The sequence below is a fragment of the Leptinotarsa decemlineata genome, unplaced genomic scaffold (genome assembly GCF_025532065.1).
Source record: "Leptinotarsa decemlineata unplaced genomic scaffold, Ldec_3_MD MMD2_tig00001064_RagTag_RagTag, whole genome shotgun sequence".
Lineage (NCBI taxonomy): Eukaryota > Metazoa > Arthropoda > Insecta > Coleoptera > Chrysomelidae > Leptinotarsa > Leptinotarsa decemlineata.
Window position 1 is genome coordinate 8,582,361 of NW_027412558.1, and position 18,461 is coordinate 8,600,821.

Below are 18,461 nucleotides of genomic sequence, written 5' to 3' on the forward strand. Positions count from 1 at the left end.
CACTTTGAGGTCATCCAAATTTAGTTTATGGACGTTTTTGATGTTTTCAGCCTCTTTGGGTCGTCCACTGCATGCATAGTCTTCGGTGCTCATTTCACCTCGATCAAACTTAGCAAACTTCTTGAACGGTGGATTTTCCTGGTGCATAATGTTCCTGGTTAATAATGTTTATCAAGTCAAGCCGTCGTTTCAAAAGTATTATTTTTGCCAAAAAACAATGCTTCGTTAACACACGAAATTCCTTTTTAACCATTTTCTTCAAACTAACAGATAAGATGTCTGTCAAATTTGTACTTGTGTCCTTTGAAGGTTAGAAGAATAAATATAGATTAAAAAACTAAAAAACACGAACATCGAACTATAAAATTATAAATATTTTTTTAATGAGATTAAAACAATACCGAACGAAAAATACTAGTATTATTGGGAAAAAATCGAGGGGCGCTTGATATACAAAAAATATGGCACAAAGCGCCCACGCTTTTTTCCCAATACTAGTATTTTTCGTTCGTTATTGTTTTAAGCTTATTTTTAACTTTTTAGTTCGATGTTCTTTAAAAGCATGTTTTTTAGTTTTTGAAACTATACTTATTTTTCATTTTTTAGTTTCGTATGCTATGAAAGTGTGTTTTTTAGTCTTTTTACCCTATAGTTATTTTATCTAAACTTTGGGATCAATCAGCGGTATATTGTTTAGAAAAATGACCATTGATATTTTCCGATTCCGGAGAGGGAGCCTGAAAATCAGCTACCGGAAGAAATACATGTAAAGTGAGTTCGAATTATATTAAGGAGGTTATGTACAGCGCCATCTACCCGCGAATAGATCGAGCAATAATGTCTAAATATCAAGGAGGTTGTGTACAGCGTCATCTGCCCGCGAATAGATCAAGCAATAATGTCGATAATTCTGTCAAATACAGATCCCGATATGAAATGAAAAGGAGAGTTACAAACAAACATACATACATACAGGTGAAGCTAATATAAAGCGTGTAAAAAAAATAAACCTCCATGAAGAATGAGGAAATGAAGTGGTTATATAAAGTCAAAATTTTATCTAGATTTACGTTTATTGAAAAGTCTCAGTCAATTATGACTACTTATATATAGATGAAAAAAGTGGTACATACAAAAAAACTATCAAAAGTCTTCATTTATTTCCATACAATGGAGAACCATTCTCACTATTGAATGTAAAATTGAAAAACACCACGTTGGTTAGACCCAGGGCCGTAGCAAAATTTCCCAACTTTCGAGAAAATGAAAGCCGAGGGATTAGTTACTACTATAATATATTAATTTTCTTACTTAGCTATCCACAGATTGGCTGAATGCTTATGCCCGTTAGGGTATGCACAAACAAAAATAAATTTTGGTACTTTTAAAAATAATAATGGGAATTATTCTACTTTGGACCAAGGTCCTTGATCTTCCACCATATCCACCATGTATAGGAATATTCAATACGAATGAAAGGAAACAACACTTTAATAATATTGTGCTTATTGTTTTCTATTATTATTTTTTCTATCTTCACGGCCGAAATTTCCCAACTTTTCCAAGTCGAAAAAAACAGCGAAAAGTTGGAAATTTTGTAAAATTGTCACTTAAAAATTTGTGGACTGTTCTTCTACTTGGGTGAAATTAAACTTTTTTGAAGTTTTCAAACAACTCACAATTTCAAAGTACGGAATCTCAAAGTTACGCATGTTGGGAACTCCCAACCTTCTCCTGGTTCTTTCCCTTTTCTTATTACCTCTGGGGGGAGGCTCCCCCCACCCACTCCCCCATGGCGACGGCCCTGGTTAGACCATTTAATACGTTAAAATGTGACTGAAAACATTTTTCCGAAAAATGATTTTACGCCTTTAAGAAATTGCATGGCGGTCTTCAAAAGTATGAACAGCTATTTTTCATTTGTATTCAGTTTTGTATATTGTATTTTAAAGGCACCTATTGAGCTTTTTAACTGGATAATGGATAAATCGCCATACTGAGAAAATCTTTATATGTACACGAATAACTTCAGTAAAAAGTTTCAAGAAAGATTTCCACAGAAATGACTAATTTTCATGGAGTATTGCCGACGCCGTTTTTTTTTAGAAAGCATCTAGGCAAGTAGACAGGATCTTCAACATTAGCATTACAGGAAGTGCGGCATTTTCAGGAACTTTTTTCGAAAATAAACAAAGTTCTCCGGGAATATAAGTCCGTTCAAGAAAATTCACTGGAAATGAAGATTTTTTTTCGAAAATAAACAACGTTTACCGAGAACGCAAACGGCTACAAATAGACAAACTGATCATTTGAATCGAAAGGTGTATGTCGGAGCATAGCAAAAAACATTAATTGATTACAAGAAAATAAACACAGCGAAAATTCCTTGGAATAACTTAATTTTCGTAGAAGAGACTAATTTTTCAGGACCAATAAGACGCGACTTAGCAGAAAATACCTAAGCACGTACACAACACCGTTTATATTGAATATTACAGGAAGTAGGGCATTTTCAGGAACATTTTTCGAACATAAACAACGTTTACCGGGAATAGAAATCCGCACGAAAAGACAAACAGAAAACAGATATAAGCGGTATATAAATATGACGTTGCATGAGTAATATTAGAGGTTATTTATCTCTCTAACTGCAACAACGCAACGTTTTGCTCGGAATGTCACGAAATCCGAAATTGACATACAGTTACTAATATATTTAGTAAACTATTTATTATCAAACTGTCATCAGCTTCTGAAATGCCCTTGGCGAATAATCAACGCCTTACGACTGAAACTGATATTTATAGGTTATTAACCTAATGACGATATTTTGAAACTTCAAATAATTAACAGATGAAAATGTATACAACAAGTAACTGGGGGAGATTGGGAAAGAATAAGACAACAATAATCCGGAAATTTTCTTTCTAGTTTTTTATTAGCTTGTTTCAAAAATTTTGTCCGTTATTACGAGTCTTCTTTAAACTGTAATACAGAGTGAGGCAACAAGATTCGCTCGGTCCATTAATATCAGGGAAAACAATTTTTCGCAGTCATATCGATAAATTCTATCTTTTAAAATTATTTTCTCGCATACTGGGTGATTCAGTCGAGCGTGGCCAACCAACGTCTTATTTTTTTTAATGGAACACCCAGTATATGAATACGTCATTAGATTCCATATTTTTTCAGCTCTCTAAGGAATTGTTTTCGAATTTCCATTGCGGCAATGCCAAGCTATTCCAGAAAAATCTATTTTGCAGACAATATTTTTTTAATTCACCACCCGCATGTCTACAGCAATTAAGTGGATTTTTTTTTAAGGAATAATCAGTCAACATCACTATGATAATTTCTAGAATCTCAACTTTCGGAAAAAATATATAGGATGCTCGGTAAAACCAGTCAAGTTTCATTCATTTTTAAACAGACATAATTCAACTTTACAACCCAGTATTTTTCATTTTCATTTCTTTAGTTGGCCACGCTCGGCAGAATCACCCAGTATGCGAAAAAATAATTTTGAAAGATAGTATTTATTGATATGAATGCTAAAAAAATTGAGCAGTTCGAAAAATTGTTTCCTCTGAGGGAATCTTGTTGACTCACCCTGTATATCAGAGAATACTTATTCAATTTAATCGAAATAGGCGCCATTTGAATCAGTGCACTTTTGCCAACATAACATGAGTTGATTGAATCCGTCGGCATGAAAACTTTGTGCTCGGGATTCCATGAAGTCGACAAAGGCCGTTTTTGCCGGGTCTTGATTGCCGAAGGGTCTGCCGGTGGGAAAGTTATCGAAGTGCTTGAGAAGACGGTAGTCAGTTGGGGAGAGGTCTGGGGAGTATGGTGGATGAGGCAGAACTTCGTCGTCGATTCGTTCAATTCTCGGACGGTTATTTGTGAAACGTACGGACGGGCGTTGTTGTGGAGCAAGATCGGAACTCTCCTCAACTGGGTTGCAGAAAGTTATAGTGAATCACACCAGCCGGTGACCACCATACAGTAACCATGGTCTTTTTTGGTTGGTTTTCGCCTTTGGTAAATGCCTGGGTAACTCATCGTTGTCCAACCACTATCCTAATATATTTCTTATTTAGAATACAATTTCGAACAAATTTGGACCTTCGGTGTATATGCAAAATTCCTTCAGATTGACCAAAGTTAAACTAATTATTCTTGTAGTCGTGTTGTTTTAAGAAATCTAATGGGATCAATTATCCATGGAAAATATACTACGAGTCGATATAAATGAAAATTGTTTTTATATTCGGATTGAACTTGCCCAAAAACACCTACGTACGAAATAATAAGGCCGAAAACTAATCCCTTTGTTGAGGTAGCAGAACCACTATGAATTTCCATATTTGATTCAAGGCTATAATTTCAGGCTGATTTTGTACTCTATTCCAGAATTTCTAGCTCTTCATTTAACGGAGACATCGTGGGCACTGCCAGCTTAATGTTAAGTTGGCAGAACCCAACCACAGAAAAAAAAATCTTGGATAACGTCAAAATTCAACTATCATTTTAGACTCCAATTGCCCCCTATCGCCGATTTTCTGAGTTTTTTTTTAATAAATCTGTGGGTTCTTCTAGCTTCACCGTTAAGCTGGCAAAACCAAATCGAAAACCTTCACTTTTTGAAAGATTTCAACTTCATTACGATATTTAACATTTTCTGCTCCCCGTTTGAATAAAATATTTGGGTAAATACCTCAGACACATATAGAAAGTCGGCTTTGGAGCCTAAAATTTCAATTTGGTGCTGTCAGCTTAATGGTAAAGTTAGCAGAACCCACTAGTTAAAAAAAAAAACAACAAATAGAAAAAGTAAAAGAGGATGAGTCATGAAAGCCTAAAATGAGCCTAAAATTGTCAATATATTTCTCTCTCATCCATAATTTAGGAATATTTATCACGTGTCAGAGGTGACCACCCAAATATTTAATTCAAACGAACAACATTGAAGTGTTCAATATCGTCGTGAAGAAGCCTAAAATTCTTGCAAGTTCAAATTTTTCAAAAAATTACAGATTTCGATTTGCAAGCTTAACGGTAAAGTTAGCAAAAACCCATAGATTTATTTGAAAAACAACGCATAGAAAGGGGGCCAAAGACTAATAAAAAAATGGTTTCCTGTGGTTGGGTTCTGCTAGCTTAACGATATCTCCGTTGAATGAAGAGAAAAAAATTCTGGAAGGAAGTATAAAATTAGCCGACAATTATGATATAAAAATATATATAAAAATTCAAAATGGTTCTTCTAGCTCAACAGGGGTGGAACTAAGTGAAAAAAAATTAATGAAAATAAAAATCATAAACAGGCTATTCTCTCAATAAAACTCTCCTATCAAATCACATGTAAAATTTCATTTTTCATTGACCTACAGTTTTTACTAGTACATTACTTTTTTTAAATACAAAACACAAGCACTACAGAAAAAACCCTAAGGCGCTATACAACTATGTTTGTTAAAAATATGTTTTTCCGTAAACCATCAGCTGAGCGGTACCTGTGCGAAAGTAGCGATTCACGTTGGATTTGAATCGCTGAGGAGCATATTCATTTGGTAAAACGTTCTCAGGAAGTTTGTTCCACATAAACGCAGTTCTCCAAATGAAAGAGTTCTTAAACAGTGAAGTTCGAGGTGTACTGAGTTGAGCCTCAGAACGATGAGCAGCCACAGTCCGTCGCGTATTTCTGATATGTACCGCTCTTGGTGGAATCAAATATGCCAAGTCACTTGAACACCCCCCGTGAGACAAAATAAGAAAGAGACAAATTTCCAACCTTCCTTCTTTGTTTCAGACTATCAAGGTTGCAAGTGATGTATGGGTCTCCAATCAGGCAGATGGCTCTTTTCTGGATAGAATCCAGCAGCTTCAGGGTATGCCTTGGAGCGGAGCTCCATACATGAGAACAATACTCCACAGAAGGTCTGATCTGAGAATCTGATAAAGCATCAACAGTTGGTGAGGTGTGTACAGTTTCCTGGTTCGGAACAGTGTTCCAAGCTTTTCAGAAGCAGTCTTTGCAATTCCAACGACATGATTGTGCCTAGACATATTGGTGCCCATTTTAACTTAAAAAGATTAGCTGAAAAATAACAATTTTATTAAGTAAAAAACTGAATGAAATACCATACACGCAACAATCAAAGAAATCAAAAAAATTGAACTCTTAACACGAGCTGAAAAAATGATCAACAAGAAACTAAAATTAAAAAATATAAAATTGAAAGATTCCAAACAAAGTTACTTCACGACGTTTCGATTGCTAGTATCCACAATCATCTTGATTCTTATCAAGCGGAACACGACCAACTATCGCCAAACAGTCAGCTCCCGCTAAAAAACAATGAAGCGGAGAGAGAAGAGGGGATAGGTGAAAGCACTCGAATGACCTATAAATAGTCAGATCTCGAAGGAATAGGTCCAGTTATCACCCGAAGACGATTGTGGATACTAACAATCGAAACGTCGTGAAGTAACTTTGTTTGGAATCTTTTAATTTTATATTTTTTAATTTTAGTTTCTTAATAATTTTTAATTTTTTTTAGCTCGTGTTAATAGTTGGTTGTTGGTTGTTGCTTGTGCTTAATAAAATTGTTATTTTTCAGCTAGTCTTTTCATTTTATTTTTTTACAGATTCTTTCAGGAATTTCGAATCAATTTATATCATATCAGACAATGGACGTCCGAACTAATGGAATGCACCACGAAACATTGTCAACCACCTTCAAACAATCATGTTATGTTTACCTTATCGACTATGACGATACTGATGTTTTTCTTTTTATTATTGCTTTCTCTTTGACTTTTGGAAAGAAATATGTTTAGCCGTTCCATAAATGGAATTTTCCGATTTTCGTTACATTTCTATTCTATTTACGATTGAAAAAAAATGTACTCACTGGATTCTGAATTTTTTCAAGTACAGTAACCGACCCAGAGGTTCGAACAATTCTACTAATGACCGTAAAGGGTTTCAACACCTTCATACAATAAAAAATTACATTGCCGAAAACGTTCAAGTCTAAATTCCTCCAATAACAATATACCAACCCCAATGTAATTTTTATTGCCCCGCTCGCACCTACTTCACTAGGTTAAATGAACGCACTTTACAATACGAAAGAAAACACACTCCAAATTGTATGTTTTTTTACAATACTCAAAACTTCCTACCTGGTCGTCATGTGTCATTAAAAGTATTTACAGGTCATTCTCAAGGTAGGTACGCAAATCCATACTAACGAACCTCCGTTATCTACCTGAATAAATTTGGCGTTCACACAAATCGTGTATCCTCAATGATTCACCGAACGTTATCAATAAATTACTCATCTACTCATTGGGAAAAAACGTGATGAGTTGAGTGCATATATTGATACTTTTAAATTCTCGAGATGCTTAGATAAAGTATAAAGCGTTTATTTTGTGTTATTAGTACAGTTGTAAGATGGATTCTCAAGTATGAATTCATCGTACAATTTCTTCAAGGACTTTATATAAAATTTTTAATAGCCTACTGGATATTTCATCAACGGATTAGCCTCAACATTTGTCTGACCATTTTTTCTTATGATTCAATCTGCAGATTGAATCGTATTTGCGTTATTTATCATGCTAGAAGTAAAAAATTAATAGTTTCAAAGTTATATTAATTTTTTAATTTACTAATTGAGTGATTCATGCAAATTTTGTATCCCCTAATTTTCAAAAATACAATAAACATTTATAAAAATTAATCGAAAATTTGAAATGTATATTATTTTATCAATTTTTAGCAGTTTGAGGAAAAATAATATATCGCTTTTGAGCATTTGTTTAGTTGATAAACAATAAAATTATCAATAGAAAAACTGTTGATTTGTAGAGGAATGTCATTATAGTTTTCAAAATAGAAAACATTCCTCAAAAAACATTTGAAATATACAAAAAAAGATTATAAACAATGAACACTTGTTGGTAAGGATTTTTTTCTAAAAATCACTATATTATGAAAACAACGAAATTATTAAAAATAATTAAAATACTCACATAGTCTATATGTTTATAAACGAATTATGAACAAATGGCTCTAAAATGTTTTTTGTTCAACTTACCGAATGTCTTCATTTAATACAAAAACGGGAATATAATAAATAAAAAAAATTATAATAACACGTCGATTATTTTACAATAAAAAAATATATGTATTAAACAAAATATTAATTTCTTTAAATTAAAAACATTTAGGATGTGATTTTATTGACTACACCTATAAAAAAAGCTCCACGAAGCGAAAAATTTTTTGGAAAATTATTTATAAACATTTTTTTGACGTCTTTAATGAACACGCAAGTCAAGTAAAATATTGTTAATTAATAAAATTCACTCTTAGATTTTTTCCAACAAGAATCAACTTTTTATAGTATTCAGAACACATCCTATTTTTATAAATTTCAAATTGATATTTAATATTTTGTGACGTACTCGCTTTAGATTCCGCCTCTTCAAGGATTTTTTAAATTTCTCAACTGTTTATAGTTTTTGAACTATACCTATGCAAAAACCTAAATACCTTTTTTTACATTTAAGTTTGTTTAAACTTTTGCACCATTTTCAACTTGTGAACTAAAATCGATCACCTTTTTTGTCCTTCTTCTAATAGGTGTTTTACGTGTTGTCCACATTATAATTTTTCCTTCATAATATAATAATAGTAATAATCGACTTTATGGTCTTCTGAAACCTTCAGATGCTATGATAAATATCAAGCATTTATTTTGTTGTATCAGAAAAGTTGTAGATGATTCTGAAGTATGAACCCAATCTACATTTTTTTAAGGATTTTTATCAGATATTTTCAATAGGCAACTGAATATTATATCATATTAACCTGTCTGGCTATTTTTTGACGTGTACTATTTTTTACAGCGTATTTTACCATCTGATGGAGCTGTATTATATACCCGATTACCTTTCTTTTTTTTTTTCTTCTGTTTGATGATCGGTATCTTCATATCCTCTCCATTCTATTTTGCCACCCTTTCTATATATTGGCACCGTTATATTTTTATGTTTATAGTCTTCTTGAAATGCTTTTATACAGTATAAAGTGTTTTTTGTGTTATTAGTAGAATTGTAAACAATTATCAAGTAAGAATTTATTGTATAATTTCTTCAGGGGTTTCATCTGATACGTCTAATAGTCTGTATGATATTTTTTAATCTAACGTCTAATGATATTTTTTTAAGTCGAAACCCGGTTTTATCATCGGATTAGCCGTAAGCTATATTGCCCGATCATCTTTTTTGATGATTGGTATCTTTACAGTCTCCGTTTTATTTTGCCACTCTTTGTATGTATGTGTATGTGTGAAGATTTCATCATTGGTTTCAGTATTGTAAATGACAGTTCACAAAACCGGCGGTTTTGTTAACTATCCAGTGAAATTCTCCCAGTAAAGTGTTACTTGAATAAGTTATGGATTTTCATCAAGTATCTGTCATTTCCATTACATAACATTCCATTAATTTGTTTATGTTCTTCTGAATTCACGAGATGCTTCAAAATAATATAAAATCATTCGTATACTTCTAAATGTTGAAAGATTGTAACAATTTTTTTTCTAGAGGTCGTTGTGGACATTACTAAAAACAATTTTGTCGGGTATTGTAGATACACGTTTTTGAAATAAGCATTTCAAGTACGTAATAACTTATTGAAGCAAACATTTCGAAAAATAACAAAGCCATATGCTGAGGATAATGACCATAGCAGCAGTCAATGCTTTGCAACTAAAAAATAAAGTCATTTGTTTCCAAAAACAATTAGTGCTACCTACCTATTTTGAATCGTAGCTAAAAATATTTTTGCTTCAAAACTCAACGTTATCAGAAATGACATAACAATTGTAAAACCATTATATTTACCTAATAGATAAGGACTCCGATAAGAAGAAACGTCAAATGAGATTTAGGTGGATAAAAAACGCCTACGTTTGAATTAAACCCCTTTTTTTGCCAAAAAGGAATAACATTTGAAAACTACGACTCAAAAGATATTCATGAATTTATTACGATATAAATTGGTAGCCTGTCTTCCGAAAAGAAACCAATACAAGTGTTAAGATATTCAAAATTTATTAAAACTTAATATGGGAACCTGCCAAAAGAAAAAATTCGCGGTTATTTTTATAGCTTGCATTTGTACCGAAAAGAATATTAAAACATTTCAGAATGTTTACAAAACAAAATTCATGATTTATTGAGGTCAACATCTGCACAGATCTTTTCTATTTTCATTTTCTATTCAACTATTTGGAACGTCTTGGGTTTGTTGTCATTCTCGAGGTACATAAAAATTCATATGATGTAACTTGATTCATCATTCTAATTCCGAACTTGAAAATTAACATCATGTACCTAAATTGCGCGGAATTGGTACTTCCTGGATTCAATTAGACACTTAGCTTTTCGAAAACACAATTATGTTGGCGAACGAATGATAATGGACGTTTCAAGTAAGATTGGGATAAAACGTTTATCAAAAATATGATCTGATGAAGCACTTTCGAACACCAGAACTATAAAGTTTGCATCATCAGGAAAAGACTGGTCATCTGATGATAAACTTTCACTTGTTGGATACACAATATCGTAGAGTGGGGTTACTTTGTAACTTTGAAACCATAATATTTAGGATTGTCCAAAAAAAGAGAGTTGATGCAAACATTAGCAATAAAAAAATGTGTATGACGCCTTTCTGCAAATAAGACTGGGATAAGCTGCAGGCAATATTTCTCCTTTCATATAGAAGTGATGTCCTTGAAGCAACTATACTACAAAAAAAAAAAAAAAAAAAAACTATAATTTTTAGATTGTATCGATTTCTTTAAAATTGTTATTCACTTATATGTATTGTATATATGTATATATATATCTATCCTTGTTTTGTTAGGTTTCAAGTTACACACATTAGAAACAGGCTTGAAAAAGTATATTAGACAATGCCTTCAAATGACTGGTGACTTATTAGTCGTTCTCTTAGATAAGCTGGTCCTGCTCAGTAGTAACAAATTCCTAAATTGATTAGGTCAGAATGTCGGGGGTAATGTTGCAAAAAAGACAATGACAGCTCTGTCCCCTCAGGGAATGATATTTACCTACTGTGATTTGACACCAAACTAGTGTCAAGAAACAAGTCTTCAAAAAACTAATTACAATAACAAAAAACTTTTTGAGTTTTCAAGCCTTTATAGTGTAAAAAATATGAAATCACATATCATTCAGGGGAACAGGGGAACATTATCGCCACCAAAGTTTCAAACTGAGTTTTCAAATATTGTTTTTCATACCATATATTCACCATATAAAACTCTCCGGTAAAAAAAAAAAGTCGATTGTTACTTTTTTTTTGTGTCAGTGGCATAAAATTATTATTTATTATATTATTTGCGTGATCATTGTTGTACAGCGAGGAGCAATACGGAAACAAATGCACAAAGCAAAATCTGTCAATCAAGAATTTTACTGCAATATTTAATTGTTCAATTGCTATTTTATGATCAGAGTCAAAGGCGCTAAAATTTGCGATTATTACAGATGAAGAAATATGTTTCTAACTTTAAGTATGCCTATTTATATCACAACACAAATGTTTCAAATCATAACCGAGTTTTTCCCAAGGCGACCTTGAATTATCAGAAAATAAAACACATTTTCAATAATACAATCGGTTTATTACCTGCCCTCATGTATTTTATAATTGTGACTATTGAATTTTCGGTTTTGTTCAAAACAGAGAACTTGTTCAAAGGAAAACCAAGAGAAATCAGGTAAAAGGTTTTTTAGTTGAGAGATTTTCGTTTATTAATTAGAAAAAGTTACTTTTTAGATTTTTTTCTCCAATCAAGTAGATAAATGGAAAATAAAAAAAAATTAAAGATATTTTTTTGTCAGTTTGTATTTTAATTAAATATTTGTGGAAGTTCTTGAAGTATTTTCACTGCTGTTCTTATTGCTGCTGTTTTTATTGCTTTTCATCTTGATTTAATTTATTTTTATTGAAAACATAGGAAAGTTCAATTAACAAATGTAATTCAGCGATTTGTTTTTCCTTTTATTTTCAATAGTATGATATGAATTTCTTTTACAATATCTAGATTTCGTATGAAAAATTGCTTTGGACTTTCAAAAATTTTCTCGCGTTACTTCTCAATTTCAAAAGGTTTGGAGTTAACATAAAATAAAATTATAGTTTGAATGTTTTTATTCTTGCCACATCAATAAGGAGTATTATACTGAAGTTATGCGCCGCTAGCGAGAAGCAATACAAAAAAAAAACGTCCAGTATTGTGAAAAAACAATGTATGACTTTTGCATCATGATAATGCATTTGCTTACTTGTCATTTATTGTTCGTAATTTTTGGTCATGCCCCAGCGTACATTTCTTTAAGCTTGAAACACTCAAATACCCTTTATCCAAAGTATAAACGGTTTACATGATAATAGAAAAGACATAGTTTCGTTTTTAATTAAATATTGAAATTAAATTTCTGCCCAATAGTTTGCCCGAACACGACGTCGAAACAGTCTTCAAACCCATGAGAAAGATACAACAAAGCCTCAGGTCGGCTAAAAACAAAAGAGACCCATTATCAGCAGCAGGGGTCTATCACATACCGTGCACTTGTGGAAAGGTATATATCGGAACCACCAAACGATCCATGGGAACAAGACTAAAAGAGCATAAAAGGAACTGCAGACTAGGCCAAACAGACAAGTCAGCTGTGGCAGAACAGGCACTGAGTGAAGGACACCACACAATTTTGTTTGAAAACACAGAACTAATTGCCCCCAACCAGGGATACCATAGCCGACTGGTACGGGAGGCAATAGAGATCCACAAACACACGGATAATTTTAACAGAAAAGAAGAAGCGGTGAACCTCAATCAAATATGGAACCCCATTTTAAGGAATTCGAGAATAACGAACAGGACAACAGGCAGCAAGATTGTTTATGTTCCAGGTTCAAGTGCAGGTACGAATACAGGTACAAATACAGGTACAAATACAGGCTTTAGCAAGCCATGATGGTTAAACCTCTAAAGAAGCTAGCCACTCGCGCCAGCGAAACATCAAGAAGAAATTCCAAAAATCTACGGCTTCCAAACTCAAAAAGCAATGACACTGAAAACCTCAGCCGTGAAAGTCTAAACCATTTTGTCAATGAATCTATTACCTGTATGAGACAAAGATGACATATTTCAGAGGCGTGCTGTTTTGTTTACTTATGTTCCGAGTTCCAAAACATTCTGTGACATATGACATTTTGTGCACCTAACCTACCTTCCTCTATATAAATAACAAAACAACTGTTGTTTATGTGGCTTGTGGAGGTGGTATTGAACTATAATCAATATTTTGCCTTAATTGTTGATTTATAAAGATAATTTTCCTTTTTTAAAGTAGAATATCTAGGTACGTATAAATTATTTCAACTTGATATATTATATGCAAGGTAAAATATTTTTAGGAATGGCAGGTAAAGTTCTAGGCGCTGTTGCCAATATGTGAATTAGAAACAAATCCCAAAACCCAATATTTGAAACATCAATTTGAATACTTACTGAAGTGAATTTGAAAAACTCATGAATTGAACTCAACTTTATTTTGTTCAAACTTACATTTCCTGTAATAACCCAAATTGAGGAACATTCCCCATTAGAATTGAATAACTTCCCTTTACTAAATATTTTTTCAAATGTGAAAACTAGGACATCAAATTGTAAAATTAGGTATATTAGGCATTGAATATGTAGAATATAGTTAGTGAAAACACGCCAGAAGAAGTCATTGTATAGCGAAACACGTGTTGCGTTTTAGTAAAACTGTTTAAGTGGTGAGAATCTCACAATAATGTGTTTTTTGAATACGTTAGTTATGGATTTTCATCAAGTATCGTACATCGTATCGTACATCATAAAACTCACTTCATTTCAAAACCAGAGAAAAAACAGAAACCATACATAAAGATAAGATAAAAATATACCTTATGGTCATTCTTCCATAAAAAAGTATACCTTAATGGCTAAAGCAGGAAAGGTTTCACTTTTTCAATACACAGGTCCCGGTGTTTTTGAAATTGCCTACATATATGTCATACTCTATACCAGCGATATTTTGTAACTTAATTCAGCTGGCCATGAAATGATTTATTAAAACTATCCAAATTAAAGTTTGAGGCATAAATTAGTTAATAGTCCATAAAGGAGCAAATGAGACAGGCGCATATTCACTCTTGGCTGATTTTATAATTTCCATTTCTTATCAAGGCAAATATCAGAACTGTTCTTGAATATATTTTTCACTTTGTTGGTTTAAAGAAAATTTCTATAACAAAACTTTAAAAAATAATAATTCCAGAAATGACTGCATTGTTTATCAAAACATTGTTTTGGTGTTAACATTGACAACTGTAAGCAGAATTATGAACGCATTTAAATTGGCATTATTAAAAAAAATGTGAACAGAATCCTTAGAAAAAAGTATTCGCCTTTTCATAGGTAGATTCGTACATTTTTATGTGGTGGGCTCTATGGAGCCCACAGAATATTCCAGAATGATACGATTAGTATTCTTCTAAAAACAACTGAAGAAACTATTATATCAATGAACATTGCCTAAGCAGTTCATGGATGAATACTAAATTTCTAGAATTTCTATAAGAAAATACCAAGCATTCAATGTTGTTATATGATTTTACATAACAAATCTGAAAATACATTTTGTAGTTGACTTTTTATAAGGTGACTAACAAAAATATGGAACACAGTACATTCAGATTTTTTTAAATAAACATCACAAATTGTTATTTGTGATACCTGAGATATTTTCTATTTTTGCCAAAAAAGAGGATGACATCATGATTTTATCAGATCCAATAATGCTTCAATGAGGTATTTTGAGCAAATGTTAGACCTTATTCTACCTAACTCTGTGATGGATAATGCAGGTTATCATTCCCGAAAGATATAGGCTTTAAATATGAAATGTAAGTGAAGTCCAAGTTGAAGAGAATTCCTGAAGTAACGAGAAATTAATCTCTGTTCAATTTTAATATGCAAATCTGTTCAATAATAAAGGTTAAAACTAGCATTCCGTACTATAATTCAAACTATGATTCAATTTGAGAAACCCATATTCATGTCAAATCAAAAACAAATCGTCCAACAGCAATTCAAAATTATCTTGCAAATTATCAGAGAAATAATGTTATCTATTTTGAGAGTAAGATAGTATCAGGACAAATACCAATATGTATTGTTATTTAATTGAATGATCAGGTTGAGTCTTGTTTCAACTGGTAGATCTCCCATTTATTTCTGTAAAGTTTTCACCGCTATAATGGATAGTTGAACTAATCTAAATATTCTTCATTTAAGTAATATAAATTTACAAACGTAGATCAGTCCTCTGAAAATTCATGCAATTATTTGAATAAATTCACTAATACTATTTATTCTAGGATAGCAAGTTTGATTTAAAGATTTTTTTTTATTTACATTGGAAAAGAAAGTAGGACTTTAACATCAAAGACATTACATAAAATAAAGAGCCATACATTTACAGGCATTCAAAACTTGTGTGAAGTTTCTCATGTGTATTTCTTGATATCAGAAAATGTTTCAGTTCAAGTTATATATAAAAGAAATGTTTTGTGAATATAGGCGGGGGAAAAGGTTGAAATAATCATTTTCTTGGCATTTCCATTTTCTAAAATAATTTTTTGGGAAATAAAAGGTTTTTCAAACAATTCCTATTGCTCTAAAGAAATACTAGATTGAAAATAAATTCCTGCCAAGGAAAATATTTGGCATTTTCAGTTCTCTTTAATAAATATCAATTATTTTAATCAAGCAATAAGCTCATGTTCAAAAATATCGAAATGTTTACTGCACAAGTGAGTAATTTGATTCTGATATTTTTAAATGAGTATTTCATAGGTGAAAAAGTTTATTTCATCGTTTTGCTGTTTTCACAAGTGTCATTTTCGTAACAATATTAATGAGCTCTGGTATCTGGTATTAATGACTTGAAAATATAGCAATATGCATGCAGTGAGATAGTTTAAATATTTTGAAAGAAAATTAAAATCACATTCTGTTTGTTTATCGAATTACCCATATAGACAAATAGTAATTATCCTACATTATATGTTTTATTTATATCTCTTCATTTGTAAAGTACGTACATTCCATACTTTCGTTTCTGTTTTTATGTAGATAACTTAGATTCATAAATATTCAATATTGAGTGTATTCATAAAACCACAATAAAAGTTGAATTTTTCACATTTCATTATTTCCGTCCAAAAGTGTGTACTTTTCCTAGCAGCCTTATTTGTAAAAAAGTTGGTACTAAAAGTGAAATGTAATACATTTTTTGGCTATTGCTATTTTATGGTTCTATAATTAAAAGCTAAGATGTAGCCGTTACTATGTAGAAGGAAATCATAATGAAGAAAAGAGAATTGAAAACTTTCTATGTTTTTTACCACTTTTATTTGTAACTAACGTTACTGCAGTTTCCTCCTACAAGGACATTTTCAAACTTATACATTAAACTAACAATGGTTTATTACATTAGCCCTTATATAGCATCCCTGTAGGTAATAATAGAGGTACTTGGATTGATTGAGTACCTGAATTTTGTTTACTAGTTACAATGCGTATATGTTAATTTGAGAAAACTAAATCGATTTAATCATTTAACAGGTTGCACCCGCAATGTTTATGCTTGTGAATTTCCAAGGATTCTAAATTTTGCAATATGCAAGGAAAGGTTACAAACTCAACTCTCACTTCCACGTCATTTGCCCTCTGAATTTTTAAATTGTTTTTCAATAGGATTTCTGAAATTCATCATGGAATTGCAAGAAATATCCAGTTCAAGTGTAAATCGGATTATGGATCTCATGATATTTTTCTCGGTGTCGGCGACAGCACCATCGAAAGCTATGGTCATTAGTTTCAATAAGTAAACATTATTATTGGTCATAATAGATAAGTCATTTGATTTTTGGCAAGGCACCATATAGGTAAGTGTGTACAGTTGAAATGTTCACACAGACCCTGCAATTTAAGAATACCTGACAACACTAATCTATAAATTTAGGCAATAACTAAATAGAAAATAAATCTAATTGTTTATGTCACTAAACAACTAACAGTACTTCAAATTCGTATTCAGAATATGAAATTACCAAAACGAAGCACATTCAAGAATCAGAATATGAAATTACCAAAACGAAGTACATTCAAGAATGTTGAAATTTATACTTCCTGGTAACATAATTAGGTTTTTCCTCTTCATGACCTACTTTATGAGTCATTTAACTTTAAATAAGAAAGATTAAGCATCAAGATAAAAGATTGTCATAAAAACTGATATAACTTATAAATGATTGGAATTGAATGTAAAGGGATACTTACCAGTTGGAACTCTCTTCGTCTCTCATAAGCTCTTAGTATGCCAGAATCTTTCCAAAGCCTAGATAGAAGAGGTGTGAACTGACTAAAAGTCCTGGAATCGAGAACTAAATTGTTGTCGAACTGTAACAACTCTCTGCCCAAATCAACGTTATTATTGTTACCCCAAGGTATTCCCAGTTTGTCTCTAGCGTCTGCCAACACTCTCATTCCCTTCACTAAGTTTTGATAAATAACCTGCTGATACTCCTTCACTAAATGGCTCTCAAATTTAATTCCATGGATGATCCTCATTTGCTTGAGGAACGTCGATTTTCCACTCTCTCCAGCCCCTAGTAGCAAAAGCTTAACTTGTCTCTTCATGGCCTGTTTGTCTTTTTCAATAATCTTATCGATTTCCAGACTCTTGTAACGTTGTTCCAGTTCTTCGGGGCTGAACTTGAACCGCAAACAACACGAACAGGACCACATCACATTTGACATTTTAGCGAATTATAAACGCAAACTTGAACTTCACAACTACATTCTTAAACCTGCCGTAACAGAGCCAGAAGATCGACTGAATTGATGAAAGCGCTTGCGCTCCGATGTTTGACTAGCCACAGCCTTTCTTCTTCTCATTTAGACATTGACATCAGAATACACAGACGGTTGGACCACTAATTATACACGTCAAAAGGATAGCCCAGTTCAACTGCAATTTCATTACATCAGCGAATATATTGATTATTTACACTTAGTTGAGTTTTTATCACCTAGTATCTTCCGCTTTCTAATGTACTTTCATCATATCTTACTAATCATATGTTTTCTATATCCATTGAATATGTTTAAAGATATTTTAACATGCAGTTAAAGCTACGGTATTGGTACTTGAACAACCCACTGTAAATTTAAACACACACCATATAAAATTTAAATCCATGTTGAAATTAGGTTTCATTCTGTATCACTGAGTCGAGCAGACAGGGG

At 32.2% G+C, this 18,461-nt stretch overlaps 1 protein-coding gene across 1 annotated transcript in view; it reads right to left on the reverse strand.

Moving 5' to 3' along the window:
- cta (Guanine nucleotide-binding protein subunit alpha cta) overlaps positions 1 to 18,074 on the reverse strand; it is a 30,468-nt gene extending 12,394 nt beyond the window's left edge. Inside the window, exon 1 of the mRNA XM_023164823.2 lies at positions 17,493 to 18,074. Within this exon, the coding sequence (XP_023020591.1) occupies positions 17,493 to 17,972 (480 nt within the window). The 5' untranslated portion in view covers positions 17,973 to 18,074. The remainder of the gene's footprint in view (positions 1 to 17,492) is intronic.
- Between the last annotated feature and the right edge of the window lie 387 nt (positions 18,075 to 18,461).